At 40.4% G+C, this 20,177-nt stretch overlaps 1 protein-coding gene across 1 annotated transcript in view; it reads left to right on the top strand.

Moving 5' to 3' along the window:
- The first annotated feature begins 7,969 nt into the window (after positions 1-7,969).
- Positions 7,970-20,177, top strand: part of rbpj (recombination signal binding protein for immunoglobulin kappa J region) — a 53,162-nt gene continuing 40,954 nt past the window's right edge. Inside the window, exon 1 of the mRNA XM_023965818.1 lies at positions 7,970-8,216. Coding sequence (XP_023821586.1) covers positions 8,197-8,216 — 20 coding nt within the window. The 5' untranslated portion in view covers positions 7,970-8,196. The remainder of the gene's footprint in view (positions 8,217-20,177) is intronic.

Genomic DNA, 20,177 nt, shown 5'->3' with positions numbered 1-20,177 from the left:
AAGGTTCTATTGTTATGACATTTATGACCCTTTTTCCTGATTAGTCTCTTCAGGATCTAAATTCTGGAAACTGGGGGGGGGGGGGATTTTTCTCTCATGTAAAAAAAAGCGTTGATGGAAATCCTGGGTTTTTGGCCTAGACCACCGCAACGGCCAAAAGTTTTTTGGAAGCTGACGTTTCGGCCGCGACAACGAACCCCTTTGAGGCCGTTGTTGCAGCATCTGCTCTTTGTGGCCCCCCCAGATTCTCCTCTAACATGATTCAGGGGTAAACGTGCGACGGGGATGTGCCGGGGTCACATGGGAGCTGGCATCCGAGGAAATGATTCAGATCCGCCGCATCTGAGTCACCAAAGAAACTGCACGAGCTCACGACGCAGCCATCATGTGAGATGTGTCACTTTTTAAAATGTAACTTTAATGCTGATTAAACACTGAAGACGGTTTTCTCTTCTCTTAAGGAGAGAAAAAAGATCTTCCTCAAACCGCCTTTCTGCTTGACGTTGGGAACGTTTTTCACATTTTTGATTATTTTTTGATGAAAAAGGTTTTCTAGTGAGCCAGAAAAAAACAAGAAAAGTTTGAATTTTCAGCCTTTTGTTGTTGTTTTTTGTGTGTCTTCCACTCACTTACCAAGCCTGCGTGATCCCTTTATGGTTGCAGGGTTGCTGGGGCCTATCCCAGCTACTCAGTGGTTGAACTAGAACATTTTGGAAGGGGGGCAAATGAGAACAGAAAGAGTGGATGAGCTGGCAAATAAGAAGTATGTTTCAAATATCGATGGTATTACATTTTTATATTTCCTTTTATAATTGGGGGGGGGGTTCATTGTGCAGAAGTAACCCAGAAATGACATCACGGTTCTTGCAGCTATAGCCTAACCCTTTATCTCTGATAAATAAATTGGTCCTGGAGGTGGAATGCAGATTTCAAACACAGTGATTCGGAAAACATCTAAAGTAGACTTGAAAAGGAGATTTGATTTCTGGACATCTGTATGATCTGACATTGTTTTATTCAATATTCAAGTTCGTCTTTGCGTTTCTTTTAAAGATTTAGAATTTTGTTATGTCTAAGGAATCTCCAAAGACACTCGGCTGAAAGGACCGAGAAGTTTTCTCTTGCTCAAAATGACATTTTGCTTGATTTTTCTTTTTTCAATTCCATTATGCTTTAATGCATTTGCCATGTTTTTTGGAGATCTGCTTCTTGAATCAAAGAGGGATACGCCGAAGAAGAAGACAACAAGAAACACAGCCAAGTCAGGCCGGAGCAGGGCTCGTATAACTTTTTATGAAAACTTCTCTCTCTGGTGTAAACAAGAATGAAATCTGCAGCTCCTCGCCAGATCCAAAACTGGCTGCAGAGGAGACGTCTTTGTCATTTCTGCAAATGACCATTTGGATCTCTGTGATGGTTGAGCACCTTTACTGTGAAATAAAAGTGCTAACTGTGGCACGATCCTGAGAGCTGTGATTAGCCCTAAGCCTTGGTTTGTAATGCTTCAGAGCCACCGCTGTACGTCCTTGAGATGTGAGCTTCTCACTCCACATGCTTTTGAAAGCTTGAACTCACCATGAACCAGTGAAGTCCAGGAAAGGGGAAACGTCTCTTTCCTCTTGCCTTCGATTCGCCTCTCTTTCAAAAGAGCGCTCTTGCGAAACCGGTGGATTCAGCTCCCCTGACAGTCTGCAAACTTATCACCCTGTCTTTTTTCTTGTTTTTTTTTCTGTGAGAGCAGTTTGTGATGTCTTTGGGGCCTTATTGTCACGACAGTCATGTGATAAAAGCGGAAGGTTTTAGGACGGGAGGGCAAGGGGGAGCAGAAGGGGTCCACCCCCTGCACCTTCAGCTCCACCGTCCTCTTCATTTGTCAAGCTGTCTGCTCCCGTTCCCACCTGGATTTTCACTTGTGGCAGACGCCAAGCAGCTAAAATCTCGCTCATGCTCATGTATCTCAATCTCACATCAACATTTGTTGACTGGCTTATAGGCCGGGATTTAGCCAGCCCCCACTGTGGGGTGCAGGTAGAATGTCAGTAGAATGCCCCTTAAAATGCATAGAAAGCCATGTTATCATCATATCAGTGAATCTATCCATAAATCTATTTCTCCTTTGATCTATTTTGTCTTATGAGTTTTAAATTGAAACTCTTCCTTAAACATTGCATGTATCGGGCTCACGACCGGCACAAGCAGTTTTACACACATTTACATTTTTTTGGTCTTTTTTTTCATAATAATTTAATTTTCGATCTAATTTGGTATTTAACTGTTTTTGTATTATGCTAGCTTATTTGGCTAATTTGGCATCTACTGAAGTCTTTTTAAGCTAATTTGGAGTTTAGCTAGCATTTTAGCCATTTTAACTTACTTAGATATTTTTAATGTTTTTTTACGCTATTTTGGCATTTAACCATTGTGTTGGCATTATGCTAGCTCGTTTAGCTATTTCAGATATGTGTTCAATTATATACGATATGGTGGCACTTTGGCTTATCGTTAAGCTAATCGCTCTAGCGTTTTAGCAAACATTTTCAACTTTTTTTTTCAAAGAATTTTGCATTTTCGGCTGCCACATTCAGCTTAAATACATCATTCACTCTTGAGTTAGCATATGTAATGCTACATATCTGTTTATTTGTTTGTTTTTTGTTGTCTTATTGTGTTTTTTATGTTTGTGGGTGTCTGTTTCTTTTTTTGTGGTAAATTTTTATTTTCTATGGTCAATTGAGGATTTTTGTGGGTCATCAAGTTTTGGGGGCAGTGCCGGCATTTGGTAGAACCCCCCTCCCATGCCATTTTTAGTCCTTGCTTGTCTGATAAAACCCATTTGTTTGCAGCTGTAAACAGAAGGTCCACCGCGCTCTTCCTTCCTGTTTTTGTCTGGCGTTGACCCCCCCCCCCCCTTCTGTCACATCCACATTCATCAGCTCGTCCGTCTCCGCACTTGACCCCTGAGCGTCTGGACCCACCTGTCTGGCTCTCACTGTTCTTTTTCACGGGGAAAAAGTTTCGCCATCCTTCTCCCACTGCATCAAATGACTTCCAGTCCAGAGAGCTGGCAATAGCATTTAACTCCAACTTGCACTTCCCCTTAATTGGTTTGACCTCTCGCTATAGTTTTGTTTTCACTCGCCGGCTCTAGCGGCGCAGCAGCTTAGCCGGATAAGCTGGATGTGAAAATTGCTCGGCCTGCAGAACAAAAAGAATCATCCTAATAAAAGATCATTCATTCCTGATAGGCACGACGTGTTCTTTTCTTCCAAACAGACAGATGAGATGGGATGCTCATAAAGGATATCTCCACAGGAGGACCAGTAGTCTGCCTTCTGTCTCACTATTCTGTTGATCCAGAACCATAAGCTTAACCAGTCAAGGGAATTTATAGACTGAAGGCTTATGGCTTTAGATTGCTGGTGTTGGCTCTGCGTCTGTGAAAATAAATGTGGTTTTTTTTACTCCTAATGAGGGCATAACAAGGTGGAGGAATTGAGATACTGAAAAAAAATGACCAAAAGAAAGGAAATAAAATCAAAAACGGATACTTCCATCATATTTGAGGGCTTTTCGTTACACCTGCTGTGTTTCACCAAGACTTTGAGATGCAAACTAACCTCTGCTTTCCCGTTTTCAAGTTTCTCTGAAAAGCAGTGGCGTTCGTGTGGCTGTGACCTCCTTCTCCGCTGCGTTCAGCTGTAAAACATTTTAGGGGGGAAAATTTATGCTTCCCTATTCAGCTCAGAGTGTAACTGGAGGTTCTCCACCGACTATAAAAAAAAAGAAGGGGAAAGGAAAAGCGGTTGAGGGCAGGATGAGGTCCTCGTCTCTGGCACTTCAGGCCACGGGCCAGGCACGCTCTCTGCCTCCCTTTTTCCCCTCATCTTTTGGCAGCACAGAGAAGCTCCATAAAGTGAGTTGCGCCTCTAAAAAGGTTTAAAAAAGAAGAAATTGTACATGGATGCACTGTGGCGGATTTTAAACGGTGGTTCCACAAAGACAGAGCGGTATTTTGGGGATTTTTCTCTTGACCCTTTAAAATACTTTTTGGGGAGTGTCCCAAAGAACAGGACAATAAGAAGGCTTGTAGTTCTTGTAATGTTTGTCAAATTTAAGAATAGTATGAGTTATCTTGTAGCATAGTAGCCGTTTGGAATAGAAAAATTCAATGCTATTTTGCTACAAATTCAAAGCATGACATAGAATTCTAAGATTCGATCAATAAAAAAATAAGAAGGTTACGTTGATATACCAGACACATTTGCCTTTGATGTACCTTAGGACCTCCTCTTTTAGGAAAGCATCTTTGTTACCACAAAAATCCAAAAAAGAAGCAATTTTTAGGGATCGCAGCCACGAAAAAAAAATTGAATGTACAACGTATATCAATTTTTCTCTTCTGATGCCCAAGCACCCCCCCCCCCCCACACACACACACAAACCAAGGGTCCTACATGTCTAAGGTGCTATTCAAAAATGAAAGGGGAGGGGCCCGTATCCATGCATGGGAGGGGACCACTATCCACCTAAATGTATAAGGAAGAGGGAAAGTCAGGAACAGCTGCTAGACTGGCCCCCAAATGGTGAAACTACCGTCCCCCAGCGCCCCCAACGATTGGGCCCAGGTCTCCCCAGCCCAGGGGTTCCGACCCCCCAGGCCCCCCACCCCACACAAAGAGAGAGAAGCCAAGGGGTTCTATAGTCGCCGTTTTCAAAGATGGGGGGCTGTTGCTAGACAATTTCCACCTGCTTGGCCCCCACATATGCAAATCTTACGTCACTTCCTAGCTCCCAAAATTTGTATATTTTTTGTATGTTTGTTGTTCCAAGCTTGTTATGGATTTTCTTTTTTTTTTATCTGATTCTTTCCTGTTTAAAGGACCCCACGAACACTGTGATCACAAGGTTTCATGTTTTCCTCAATCTGAATGTGTTTGGTTGTGTGAAGGACTGGCAATCTGTGCAGGATGTTCCCCATTTTCGCCATGCAATACCTGGGATAGGCTCCAGCAACCCAGGGACCTGAATTGGATTAAACGGGTTTAGAAAATGGATGGATATTATATAGGGGTATACTTGTAATGGGTCAGTATAAAGTTTAGGAGGAAAAGGTATTTTCAATGCAGACTGAACCATTTGACTTTGGTCTAAATGGGGATGGATTTGTCTGTTTAAATGCCATGTTTGTAATTTCCAACCAGCTTCAAACAGGAAGTCAAAGTTTGCCCCTACATGTACTGTATATATCAAGTCATTGAATACAACAACCAAAGCCTGATGTGAATAGAGAGATGGACGACATTTTGAGGGACTGTAAGAAGAGCGATTTCTGTGCAAAACCAAACCTGATACGCCTCCTCATCTTTACAGGTGCAGCCATTTGAACCAGGTGTGGGACAAAGAATGCCATGTGCAAAGGCAGCCAGAAGAGGGTAAACTTAACTTGTATTACACCACTGAAAACACTGTCTTCCATGACCTTTGTGACTTTGAACATTGGATTAAACACCCAGGGAGTTGAAACTACTAACCTCCCACGTCTTTAACTTGTTAACTATTTCTTAATGGTTCTCATAGATACTTGAGTGTTTTAAAAAAAATTGTCCTAGCAGTGATTTTTACAAGCTATTGAAATACTATGTGTATGTTTTTTTCATGTTTATACAGTAAAAAGCTACTTCTCTTTAAACAAAACAGCCGAGTACATATCACACACATAGCATCTAACAAACCAAAGCTCTGACTTCAGTGTGGTCCAAGAGGCCTTCATTTTTTCCCTCTTTGATGTTGCGAAAAAAGAAAAACCCTCCCACTAGTCACTTGTCAGGTGAACAAAGATCCCAAACGCATTTAAATGGAAGCTGAAGGACCTACATGAAGGTTTATGGCGTTCCGGCTCCTCCCAGATCAACAAGACTGACCTGACCTGTTTGTAGTTGGGATGATATGACACAAAGTTTAGGAATGCACTGTTGCTGGGGGGTGGCCGAGGCAGACGTGCAGAGGGAAGGGGGGTGACGCCTGTGCCACACTTGCGAGCATAATCATTATAAATAATAGGCTCCCTTGTACTTTTGACTGGGGTTTGGTGTGCAGGGTGGTCATGGGACTCCCCGATGTGATGGCAGTGTGCTAATCTGCGCTGTATGGCCCACTCACGTGTGTTCACGCCATTGTTTCCTCATTGGAAATGAGCTGCGCAGCGCTGTTGGAAAAAACTGTACTTTTGTGGCGTTGTTCCGTTTCTTCATTCAGATAGACGTCTGTGTAGCCCTTGTGCTATCCTAGGCACTTTAACATTAGGAGTTGGGTCATCTAGACCCACTAGACAGTGCTCTGAACCTTTTTTCTTCAATGATTTGTGATCTTCACTGGTGTCCATGGATTACATGAAATCTTTCCACCTTTATCCACCTTTGTCATGGTAGGGAGAACACGTCAATGCAAGGGTGGGGTCATAGGATAGCACAAGGGGTAGAAGCTCCTCACCTTTTGTGCAAGATTTTGTACTTTTGTGGACAAATGACAAATCACCACCAGAAAATAACCACTTCAAAACAAATCCCATTCAGAGGTGATTTGTAATCCTTTATGTAAGTCACTTATTAAAAAAAAGAACTCCTAATAGTAGCTGAATTATTTACACCTTGGAAAATGTGCAAGACAAAAACTTTTACTCAGTTGTGTTAGGTTATGAATTTATTCTACACATTGGTGAATGTCTCTATTCCCAAAAGAATCCCATTTGTTGTGATCAAACAAAATTTATTAATGAAACACATTAAATAATTTTTTGGGGTTTTTAAATAATACAATGAAGAATCAGAATCCTTTAATGTCATTGTTACACAAGAAGCTTGTGACAACAGAAATCCTGGTGCTCTCCAGCTGTTAAATAATATACATAAGTAATGTGCATATACGGAATAAAAAGAGAAAAACAATAAAGAGAATTTGTGGATCTATGGATATATATGGTACAGACCAAAAGATTGGGCACACCTTTCCATGGGAAGGTGTGTCCAAACCTTTGGTCTGTACCGTACATTCCTACATTCATGTACTGCACATAACCGTTATTGCACTTTCTGAACTGCTAAATATTGCACATGATTGGTAAACAGTTGTTACAGTTTTTTTTTTGTAAGAATCATATGTTGTTTAGGAGGTCGACTGCTCTGGGGAAAAAACTGTTCTTAAGTCTGTTGGTGCGTGCCTTGTGTGATCTGTACCGCCGGCCTGACGGTAGAAGTTGAAACAGGTGGTGGTTGGGATGGTGGGAGTCCTTGATTATATGTTTGGCCCTGCTCATTATCTAGTTTCAGAAAAAGTTACATCAAAAAATACCTGACTTTGTCCAACTGGTGTTATTTTGTCAGCCGAAATGTATTGCTTGTTACGGTTATTGCAGGGTTGATGCTCAAATTAATAAATTAAAGCTACAAATTAATATTTTGTCTGCACAAATAAGTATTTGGTGTACAAAAATTAATAATTTTTGGGCGCAAATTAGTATTTTGAAGCCACAAATTAGCAGTGAGAATGGATAATGATTTTAGGTACCTTTATTTTGTTATTGTAGTGTTCTGTAATGCAAGCTCTAGTAGCTGGACTTGTACTGTAAAATGACAGTTTTACTATGTGTTTTTCCCCACTTTTGTCACGTCTTGCTCTACTTTAATGTAAATACATAAATCAATAAAAAGAAATAATAGTATTTAAAAGTTTAATTAAACCTTTTAAACATGTGCTTGAGCCTGGGAAATATAGGCTCCCTTTGCCACTAGCGGTTTTCCCCCCTTAGACCAATCGGTGCTGTAATTTATTACCCGGTAAACACGTGGGAATAGTATTCCAGCACCACAAGATAAACAACGAGCCAACTTCCAGCAGAATCTCGCGATAAGGGAGGCGTCCTCTGTGCGCCCCTATTATGAGAGTTTTCCTAATCTCGCGATACCTTGGAAGTTTCCCACGCCTGTTGTTGTGGCGTCTGCCCTTTTCGCTCACTCTCTCACCGTGTGTTGCTGTTATCCGCCGCCTCCCCTTTTTCTCTGTCTTCCTCGCCCACCCCCTTTCTCTCCGTCTCCATCGTCCCTACACCTCCAGTCGGCTTCTGTTGTCTCGGCAGATTGTAGTGCGGTCGGAGCGAAAGGATATCGCGAGTATTGGAGTTTTGGTGAGAGTTTGTGGAAGATGGCGCCTGTTGTGACAGGGTGAGTCTGAGGTTCAGTGGACGCGGTGGGGAGCGGAGTAAGAAAAAAATACAAGTTATTAACGTGAAATAGATGAATTATACACCACATGTGGTAGCTAAATGTTTAGTGAATTGCGCTGTCCGCGAGCTTGCTGGGAAAGCAGCGGCATCTTTTTTTTTTTCATAGAGCGCTCGCGCGCGAGTGTATTTTTCTGTCTTTACCAGTTCTCATTAGTTGTCTGAGCGGACTGTTGCTGCAGTGTTTGGTGAGCTAGCCCCGGCTAAAAGCCTTCACTTCACACCCGGTGGTCTTTTCTCCCAGACAACGGCCAACTGTTAGCTGGTTGGCTAGCCTCCGAGGCAGACAACCAATGGGACACGTTTCAAAAAATAAATAAATTCCCCTCTAGAGTGATATTTTGTGTAATGCTCTGGCTCTTGGGAGTGTTTGTACGGTTCCTAGAGCTGCAGTCGTGCTGGAAACGTGCTCAGCGGCTGGCCGGGCAGCATGTTTTTACTGACCGAATTCGGGACTTCGCCTAGCTGTCCGATAATGGATGTAAGCTAGCGCTGTTCCACTGAAACACGTTGCTGCTTTGTGACCTGTCTTGGCAGTGGATCTAAAAGACAGACACATATAGTTATAAATTTATATATGTTTAAAAATATATATATAAACATTTTTTTAACTCGGTCATTCGCTATAAATATTAATGCATTTATAACCAGTTGCGTAGCTATTCTGCGTGTTAAAATATAGGTGCTACTCACGACACAAACAGTCTCTTAATCTTGAGAAAGCTTTGCCCTTTTCTTACCTTTTATTTTGCCAGACTTTCCCAGGATGCACATTTTTCTTAGATGCATACAATCATGCGTTTAAAAAATGTTTTGACAACTGGTTAATTTTTGGTTTATTATGTGTTATTTCCTGCTTTGCAACTTATTTATTTTTGCAATCATGACTCTAACCTACATGTAGTAGTAGTATTTTTTTCTTTTCTAATGTTTTTACCTCTTTTGACTAGTGCTTCCTATCAACCCACTATTGTTTAGGTCATAAGTTGAACTTCATAGTTGTTGCAGAGTCAACTGAATTGATCTTTTAGGTGTGTCTGTTCAGCAGTAATCCTCACAGACAGCTCACGGGGTGACAGACATTTGCAGGGGTTCCTGGAGGTGTGTGTATGGTGGTGGTGGGGGACTGTTGCTGGGCGTGTTCAGTTTGGGGCAGCAGTTGGGGATAGTGTTGGAGGGGGAAGGGGTGTGGAGGGGGTCAGGCTTTTGGGAGGGATGGACAAGCAAGAGGGCAGGAGGGTCAGGTCTGGGTGGCTGGCCACCTGTCCAGATGATATCTCCAGATTTGTGCTTGTTTGACTGTGTGTGTGTGTGTGTTTTTCCTGCAGTTGGAGAGATGCTACAGGAAAACAGTGACTCTTGGGTGGGATTGGTTAAAGGAGGATTAACTAAAAATCGCAACACCTATAATTGGCAGCAGAGAATCCCGAACTTGGTTGATAGGTGGCGGACATGCGCTAGTAAACAGAAAAGGAAATTAAAGTAGCCCCTTCCTGCTCGTCCAGTGTGAACACAATGGGCTAAACGCACATTCAAGAATGCATGTTTAGTGTGTTCCTGTACGTGTGTCTTATACCTGGTGCTTGCCTAGCGTTAGGTTTCTTCGTACAATAAATCGCAAATGTATCGTTATCACGATATCAATCTGTGCAATACGGATATGGCAAAAGACAGTGAAAATAGCAATAGATGGTTACCTTAAATGTGCTAATAACAATCTTATGGTAGCTGATTGGTCAAGTATACATTTGACCAATCAGATGGAGCACTTTAATGTTAAATGATGGTCATTTGGAGTATAATTTAAGTTGTGTTGATTCTCATTTAAACTGTTGTAGTGAAATGGAAATGATGTATTTGGTTGTTTTTCTATTTGTTTGTGTATCGCAAGTTATATCTGAAGTTTTCCTCATTAATTTAATAGTTAACTCCTTCATGCGTCCATGTTCCTTGTCAATTTTTTGGTGATTACAGGTGTTTATTTTTCAGTTGTAAAGGGAACAATACTTTTACCGTCAATACCTTTAATGTTAAATCTAGAGAAAACACTCCTATGATTTCCCACAGGATTTGTGTTTACATTTTTTTTTCCATTTTTGCATAAATATGGTTTTTGTTGATATCAAGCATTGACTGTATAAAGGAATTGGACTGCTTACTGAAGATTTCTAGTGCAGTCCTTTTTGTGATAAACATGGCGACTGAGTTGACTTAATTTTAATTGTAGCCTGAAGTAAGCCATTTTCCAAGGGTGACGGCTCACTCACCCGGTCCAGTTAATGATTTAAACTTAAGTCTATCCAGTTTTTATAGACTATTTAACCCTTTTACGTCAGACATGTCGCCGGCAACAACCAAATACCACACTTGACATACCCCGACTATTTTTTTTATACGATCAACATGAATCCACTCATTCTGACATGGAGAAAACGGTTATCTTATCGTTTTTTCTATCGATATGCAACATGTGAAGTGCAAAGCCGCCTCAAAAAAGCCCCTTTCTCGCCAATACAATCAGCTAATCTAAGTCAATGGTGTAAGCACTTCACTGTAAAGCAGAGGTGGGCACTGAGGGCCGCATTCCTGCATGTTTTCCAGCATACCCTGCTCTGGCATGTTCTAATTGGCTGGACACACCTGAACCAGGTAATCAGCCATGAGTAGGGCAAGATTATTGGCTGGACACACCTGAACCAGGTAATCAGCCATGAGTAGGGTAAGACTATCTGGAAATCATGCAGACACACCGGCCCTCGAGGCCTGGAATTGCCCACCCCTGCTGTAAAGTGTTGCATATCGGCGCAAAGCTGCTTTTCTCTGTTTTAGAATCTGCTGGAATTTCGTTAATTGCGTCAATAGTTGAAGAGTTACTGTAGCCAAAGGAATGTCAACACTGGAGCTTAATTTTAGCTCAGGTGTTTAAAGGGTTAAACACATAGGATCTAAGCGTACGTTCAGAATGTTTCTATCTGCTTTCCATCTGCTTTTTTCAAATACCTGACCTCTGATGTTGGATGAATGTTTAGATTGTTACGTTGAATGAACTTTAACAAACAGGTTCCGAATGGTAAGTTATTAGTTCATCAGTTCTTCTTAAATTATTTTAAAGTCAGGATCGCTTAAAGAATTTTACAGCTGATGCAATATGAGTTGATGCAAACCAGTCCACACAAATTCTTTTGATCTTCTTCCTCCTCATCCATAGAGTGGAAAGGAAGAAAACAAAGATGGAGATCAACTAATAAATAGTTTCATTTTCCTGGTGTTTGGAGAAACTGTAGCTGAAAGAGCCAGCACTGTTCACCTGAGATGATAAAAGCATGAATCACTTATTTCAGTACTGCTGAGCCCTGGGGAACAGAATTCCATTTAGCTCAGCGCTGCCTGTCCTCTTGCCAAAAACCAGAAGGGGTGGGTGTTAGTGTTTCAGGCTAAAAGCCGAGCATCAGAGGTCTGGTGTAATGATAAGGCTGAGCCTTTCTTTTGGGACTCAAACTCGTGTTCTTGTGTGCGTTAGCCTGGGCGTGTGGTTTGGGCTCTGAGTGCGCGCGATGAATCGAGCGATTCAGAGTAGAAGTTGATCTGCGTGGTTTTGTGCATACGCACAGCGGTTCCCCGGGGTCTTCTTCTCTTCCCTGCTTTTTTTTAATTTTTTTTTTTTAAAGGAGATATCTAGAGAGAGCAGCAGATGCCCAAGCCTGACCTTTATGGTGGCAAAGGCTCAGATCAGAGTTAAAAGGCTCCCCCGTCCTTCAAAGCATCAGTCCCACGTCCACCCTCCAGCACACACCCCCCCTCACGATCTGCCGCCTAAGGCTCAGCGCGGGTGGATAGGTTAATGACTAAGATGATGCCAGCTGCCTGACGGTGGCTCACCTCAGCTGCAGTCTGCAAAGCGGTTCTCTCTCCAGTCGAAGCTGTGAAAATCTTCAAAGTGTCTGGTGTGTAGGAGACCACAAGCTTCAGAAGTCTCCGCTAAATCAACTGTGCCAAAACCGGACAACTTTAGGGGATTTTCTTTCCGTGTGCACAGGATCCCCATTGTTTTGGGAGTCCACACACATCGATTAATTCCAGTAATTAAAATAGCGCCCGGAGCCAAGAGTTTGGGTGTCAAATTCAACTTGTTTAGTCAAGTGAAGATGAGCCTGTTTCAGCACCACACGCCCATGTTGACTCTATGTCTCTCTTCTCTCTCTAATAGGAGACACCCCAGTGGGTAAAAACGCACATTTATGCATTTTTTTTGGGATCTCTGCCAGTTTGGCACTCCACGTTCCTGGTGCTCAGCCACCTCGCTGCTTTAGTGTGCACATAAATGAATATACAAACGCAGGACAGCTTGTTCCGGTTCTTTTACTTTTCTTTGACACCAGAATGATCAGAACTGCCTTGACCAGCCCTACTGGATAAAGCCTTTTTAGGGATGCTAAATTTGGAATAAATTGATCGTAGATGTGTAACTCTAGCTTTATTTTTTGCCTCTTGCACTGTCTTGCAAGAAAAATAATCTTGCCAAGATAGCTTTTTTAATAGCAAAATATTCTTAGTTTAAGAAAACATTTTGGTAACCAGAATTGTTTTCTTAATTTATCTTGTGAATTTTGCTCCAGGTGTTTCTTTTACAGCTCTATTCTGATATACGAAAGACCATAAACTACGATTATTAATTTCTTCTCCACAGTCAATTTTCATACGCTCCATTCATTCGTCACTACCAAATCTAAGTCCATCATTGGTCAAAGTTCAATCCGGTTTAACATTCAACACACATTCATTTGCCACACTTTTTGTACCTAGATTCTGAAAACGGTCGTAGAAACCTGCACTGCGATCCATAAACACACGTTTTTTAACACGGAAGCCCAGGACGCGCGTTTACGCGTGTCTTTATAGACTTTTTCTTGGAAGTGGCCCCTGAACGGTTGTTGCAGAGCGCAAAGTGAATGTAGCTTGAGGGGCCTGTTTTTGCAGGAGTTAGCATAGTCACAGTAACTTTTTTTTTAAGCAGTATTACTGTTTTTTTTACTTGTTGCAAACAAGGTAGGTGTTACAGGTATTGTGAATACTCTAATTAAGCTAATGCTTCTAACGTGGCTTACATTTAGTTTGTCACAAAATAATTCTAGAATTGCTTTGAAAACAGTTAATAAAGTCGGACTGACGTATCTCTTACTGTTTTGTCTTTTTTAATACTCATGTAGTACAGTGAGTCTTATTTATTACATAGGTTGGAAAACAGACCATTCATTGACGACGTGCCTCATCATCCGGTGCCCTATAGTGCGGAAAATAGGTTTCTTGTCTTTGAGACTGGGAGTCATCAGAACTGCTTGGATCCGTCCTTTTGAAGGTCTTAAAGAAGTGACCAAAACATCAGGGGTACTAAGTTTTGACAGACTGAACATTTATCTGTAGCTCTAGCTTTCTTTTTATTTCCTCTTGCAGACCTGAGGCTTGTGTTGTCGACCACCTCTTTGTCTTTCTTGAATTCACTTTCCTCTTCCAAGAGACTTCCCTTATTAATTGGCTCAGAATGTGCCTGTCCTTGCCCCCGATGCTTTGCTGCTGATAGCGATCACAGCTTTGCCGAGAGATTTGTGGTTTGCACCGCGTCAGCTCTTTCAGCCTCCTCTGTCTCTCCACATGCAGGATGTTTCATTCAGAAAACACACAGGCTGCTTCCCCGGTCTGACTCCCGTCTGCTTTCACTTGGCTTCATTGAGCAAAGCTTTCTCCGGCGTACTTCCTATGTTGGAGCAGCTGACGTTAAGCGGAAAAAACACTGACACTTTTCTGTCACCAAAAGAGGAAGGGACATGTAATTAAAATTCTCTTGTCCGAAACGTGCTGAAATCTTGGCTTTTTTATTTAAATATTTCCTCTCTACCCAACACATTTTCACTTGTTTTACTTGTTGATGTTTGTTGCCATAATGTTTAGTGTAACTGCAACTAATTTAGAGTCAACCTCGTAGTAATGCACGCGCTAGCAAATTTTAACTTTTAATATTTTTCCTTATTGGAAAAAAGTCTCCTAGAAAATTGTAAGAGGATGTACAAGAGGTACAAATTACAACTAACTGCCTACTAGCTTTTAAATAGCTTTAGGAATTGTTTTAATGGACTTTATTGTTCTAGGTTTGTTGGGTTATGATATCTATTCCTCTTTCTAGATCTGCACAGTTAATCTCAAATTTATTGTTATCACGATATTAAGCTGCACAAAAATAGCGATAAAGGGTTACCTTAAATGTGCTAAAACAATCTTGTGGCAGCTTGAAGTATTTAACGAATCAAATAAATCCCTTTATGCATTTGACCAATCGGATGGACTCCTTTTATGCTAGATGCTCGCCTACTATGTAGACAAGGGTAATTTGGAGTGTAATTTCAGTTATGTTGACTTTTATGTATCATAAACTGTTGCAGTGAAAAGGAAATATTCATGTATCGTAGGCCTGCACAATATACCGCAAATTTATCGTTATCGCGACATCAAGCTGTGCAATATACATACCGCAAAAGACGGCAAAAATCGCAATAAATGGTTATGATAAATGTGCCAAAACAAACTCATGGCAGCTTGAAATATTGAACAAATGAAATAAATACCTTCATGCATTTAACCAATCGGAAGGACCCGTTTACGTTGTTGATCAATCAGATGAGCCCTTTTATGTTTGATGTTTGCCTCCTACGTCGACAAGGGTCATTTGGAGTATAATTTCTAAACTGTTGTAGTGAAATGAAAATGAAGTTTTTGGTTGTTTTGCTATTTGTTTATATACCGCAAATTATATCGTCATTGCAATATTGATCACTAATATCGAAAATTGCGATATCCTCACATTATGCAGCCCCATCTCTCTCTATATTATAATCTGTTTATACCAATATACACATAAGTACAGTCTGTTTTGAATACTTTTTTGATGTTTGTTTCTTTAATTAAATATTAAGACAGCTGTGGAAAAGAGTAATTTGTATTTTATTTTTTAAATCAGATTTTTGGATTGATGTGTTATTGTAGGCATTTTTTTAATTGATTGACAGATGGGTCGACTCAACAAACTCACTTTTTCCCGCCCAATTGGCCATCTTGGGAAATGCTAGTTCAGCAGTTAGAGCTATATTTTGTCTCCTTAACGCTTTAACACAGAAGCGTTAGCTCCAGCGTTTACACAATCAATGTAAATAAGCGGATTCTGTCGCGGACAGAAGTGGCTTTGTGCATTTGTGCGCAGCACTTTACTTTCGCAACATCACCGCAAATGTTGCATATTGGTGCAAAGCTGTTCTTCTCCGAGTTAGAATCAGCTGATTGATCACATGACTGGCCGAATAATTACCGTAGGTCAAAAAGTGTGTGTTATTTAGGTGTCACTGGGTACGTCTGCAGTGTTAAATCTAATAATGATATCAGAGATTATTTGTCCAATTAATTTATGTCTATGGTTTTAACCAGCAAAACTTTATTTGGGACTATGGAAGGCTGCTGCATTAGCTTTAGTTTTATACCGGTTAAACAAAAACTGAGTACAGATTGATATGGGCTGGTAACGTGTCCTTATCTGAAAGAGGTAAAAATACAACTAGCCTCCATGATGTGACCAAAGCAAGATACAGTAGTGCAAAAACAGTATTTCTACAATCTTCTGATTTTCCTACAGTCAAATTAAGTGAAATGTAATGAAGAAAACTTTAATTTTATGACCTCAAATATTTACCACTTCTTCCTTTTTCCTTTACTGTCTGATCCCCGTTAAAAAAACTATAAATAGAATTTCTTTTGTTTGTTTTTTGGTCAGGCAAACGCATGTAAAACCTGTACTTTTGAGGGACTTGTAATCTATGAAGTTGCTCTACCGCAAACAGCTAATGGAATGAGGCGGTTGATAACCCCACCAGAACCTGTTCGCCCATGCAGCGGACGGTTCCAACTTTGTGTAACACCCCATGAGATGGGAAAACCCCTGACGACACCACTTGTCACAGCTGTAAGCAACTGCCGGCGTTGGCGCTCTAGATAAGGGAGGAGTGGCAAGCAGTAAGCTCGGCTGTAGTAGACTTCCCACAAACAAACATTGTTTTAGCCGCGGGGCTGTAAGTCACATTGTATAAGGTCTTCTGATAACCTATAACTCCTGCCTGAGTAAATGGGCGTAAAACCACTGGTTTGCTTTAATTATTGTAATTAAAACTCAATTTGTTTTCCCTGCAGAAAACATTAAACATCAAAGTTTTTTTTTTTTAACTATGTTAAGCATGTCAGTGCGTTCAAATTCCAATGTCCTACTTCAGCACATGATGTCTACAGGCCAAAGAAATGATGGAAACCATGGAAGGATTCAGTCAGCCTCCTCCTCATTCAGCAGCCACAGCAACAGGAGGTTATCAAGTGTCACGAAAATCGTGAAGGAAAGTAACCGAGGCAGAGCGGCTGCCAGGAAAGGCAAACTGCTATCTTCAAATATTTCTGTGCATTGTTGTTTAACTAACCCTGGTGGAGACTTGGAGAAGAATCCGCCTGATGGCATTCCTGTGGCCGTTGACGTCATGAGGTTTTAGCCTTTGCCTAGAATCACAATGAAGTAATGGACACTTTGTGTCGTTTTGTAAAACTGTCTATTGATTGTGGTTTTGGAAACAATGCTTCCTTTTCTTGAAGAGAGGCTTGTTTATTTAAACTGTGGTTGATCGTATTGCAGCTGTAACTGTGTTTTGATGTTCTTTACTGTTTCCAACATTTTTGATGTGCTGCTGAAGAATGTGTGTGAGGTTTTACATAAGCTCACGAACGGATACCAGCTCAGCTTTTTGCGTGGACTATTTTACCGTATAAAGTCACCAGAAAAGGCCTTTTTTTTTACAATTATTTCGGAGCGTTTTTTAAACCAGGACTCCTATTCAAATTTGTCTCCTAGAAGTGTAATAATCTATAAAAGAAAATATATTGAAAACATTTTCTTATATAATTCTGTTAAATTTAGTTAATGGAAATCATATGAAAAATGTATTTTACTCAGACTGATATATTGCAAGTGTGAATTTTTAAAATTCTACCAATCAGAAAATATAATTATGGTGAAAAGTTTGACATTGTATCATTCTAATCAGATAACTATCATAAAATACTAGAAAAAGTTTCTCGGGCATTTAAATGGTTTGTTAAACCTTATTTCCACTGAGTGGTACGGCCCGTTTAGAATGGTCCAGGCAATTCAGGCGAGCGTTTCCATTCAAAGTTGGACCGGTGTAGGTGCCAAAACCATTTGGTCTGGAATTTCCGTTCGGGGTCCTTCGGGGTCCTGGGACTAACGCTGACATCACAATATGTGATTGGCTGTACGTTGGTCCGATGACGTGTCAGATAGTGATTGGTCTGGACAAAGTAGGATATTACCATAGAAGAAAATATTATGAAGTCTGTTGTAAACAAACGTGCCTTTATTATTGTTATAATTATTATTAAATGCTTGTTCGCTTGTAGTTTTTTTAAATCTGTGCGCCCAGTGCTTTATTATTGGCAGAACGGACCCGGAAGAACAACATTTAGCCGTGCTAACAACATTTTCAGCCACGACTGAACTTAAACTGGAATAACAAGCGGATTGTGGCAAAAGCTCTTTATAAAAATTACAGAGAATATTGTCAGACACAATTTATGAGGGAAAATAACTTCCTATAACAAAAAGGAACATGAAATGAAAATTTGTAGAGCCCGAGCTGATCTCAACGCTACGTAGTTTGTCGAAATGACCCCCGAAACTACACTGTCACGGCGCATGCGGGGTGTAGACCGATAACGTAGCTTTGCGTCATAGTGGTGCGACTAGAGCAAAAGTGAAGCCATAACAACAACAACAATGGAGGACATCCAGCAGCTCCTTTTTTTTCCCCCCGCTTTGATTTTGGTTCTTCATATGAACAAGTCATTTAATGTTGTTTGAGAAAAGACTGTGGGTGGTGAGGAATGATTTGCTTGCACTGGTTTGGCGCTTTCTTTTGTCGTAATGACCTTCCGCCAATCAATGGGGCTCATCGCATGACAACAGTAGCTCTGCCCTGAATGGGCCGTTGCATTTTTTACATTTAAATGATGCCCAAAAATTGTTCGGTCCGGTCCGGCTAAATGGTTCCATTTTATCTTGAAATTGCTCCAAATTCTGGACTGGACCATATCTTTATCATGCCGCACTGTGGAAACGAGGCTTTAGTCTAGTTCAGTCACACTGTCATTGGAAAAACTCCATCTTATCTTCTGTCCGGAAGATAATTTTGCACAATGAGAGTAAGCCAAAAAAAAAAAAAAGTAGACTTTAAAAAAGACGGCAGTTCAAAGAGTGCTGTATCCATCAAAATGAAAAAGTCCATGAAAATAATGTTGAAGATGCCTTTCCACAGAGTTCTATTTCCACAAACATTAAAAGCCCAATGAACGAAACATGGTGTACAAAAAGACACACAAAAATATAATCACAGCTATGACAGAATTTTGAAACAAAGCTCATTTAGAAGTTTTGTTGTTCGGTTCTTCGTCTGGTTACAGATGTGTTCAGTTTGTGGACTCAAGTTGTGAGGTTCTTTGCATGAAGCCACTTCTGAACCAGAGAAGATATCAGAAGCGTCTAGCTTAATGTAAGACCTTAAAGGGACTGTTACTGTGTGGTCCAAAATCCTCTTCATAAATGCGTATATAGATTATTTTATTATTATTTTACCAGTCACTGTAGGGGAGCTCAATTCCCTAAATTTGCTGGATTCAATAGAAAATAAAGTTGAATATAAGTAGGTGAAATATGTATATTTTATTCAAATTGTATTTCAAAACAAACTTTTCTTATTTCACAGAAGGGTTAAACGAAAGGCAACTGCCAGAAATGAAACAAGACCGCCTTGCATTAAAAAAATAATAATCTAAAAACATTTAAGGAAAAAATTATAAATTAGTTAATCCATGAACTTTAATAAATCGGTATCACATGCTTCTAAGTGAAAATCGACAACAGTCGTATAAAAAAAAGGGTAAACATCTGGTAAAGTTCATTATGTGTAAAAAATGTGCCAAATGTCAGTCATATCCCTTGAAAAAAAATACTGAAACATAATAGCTAATATTGTTTCGATCACTTGTCTGTGCGTGAAGTATCATTTTCAACATGGAACTAGTATTTTTTGTGGTGTAGATTACTTTTTTTTAAACAATGCATTCATACTCTGAAAGCATGCTTTAAAGAGGAAGAAGTCCCAAAAGCATTTCTGTCACGACAAGATGTCTGAAACCAGACAGCCAGCAACCTTAAACTGACAAATCTGTTGTTAAAGTGTGCATATGCACACCAGCGCGCCGCACTAGTAACATTTGGATCATTTTGCTGAAGATCATCTCAGCATGTGGGCTAAAGGTCACACCTCCCTCTCTTGGCTCTCTGGTTCTGCCAGGAATTCTTTTTCTCCTTCATTCTTTTCCTATAGCAGTCGGTGCTTTCGGTGGTTTTGAGGCCTCAGATGGGTAAACTAGTGGTTAGTTAGGCTAAGACGCTGCATAACTTGGAACATCCGAGAGATGGAAGTGAGCTCCAACAATCTGTTATCATAGCGGTTATCTATTTTGTTCAGGTTTCTGCTAGAAATTATGAATAAATAAACGTAATCGACAAAGTCCAGGTTTTTAAAAACAGAAAAATTAAGATCTTTTAAATGGATTTTGGCCATACGTTTAACTTGATGTTAGTTTCAGTGATTTAGAAACAACAACTTGTTCGGAAAATGTTAAGAACAAACATGAACTTTCAGACAGAAAAATTGTACCACACGTCAAACTATTCTTTTCTGCCAATTGACATATTCAAAATATCCAAAATCATGACATCAGTCATCTCAATGGGCTTCCAGAG

The sequence above is a fragment of the Oryzias latipes genome, chromosome 18 (genome assembly GCF_002234675.1).
Source record: "Oryzias latipes chromosome 18, ASM223467v1".
In the NCBI taxonomy this organism is placed as follows: Eukaryota; Metazoa; Chordata; class Actinopteri; order Beloniformes; family Adrianichthyidae; genus Oryzias; species Oryzias latipes.
The sequence above is the reverse complement of the archived record's forward strand: the minus strand, read 5'-3'. Positions and strand labels throughout refer to the sequence as shown.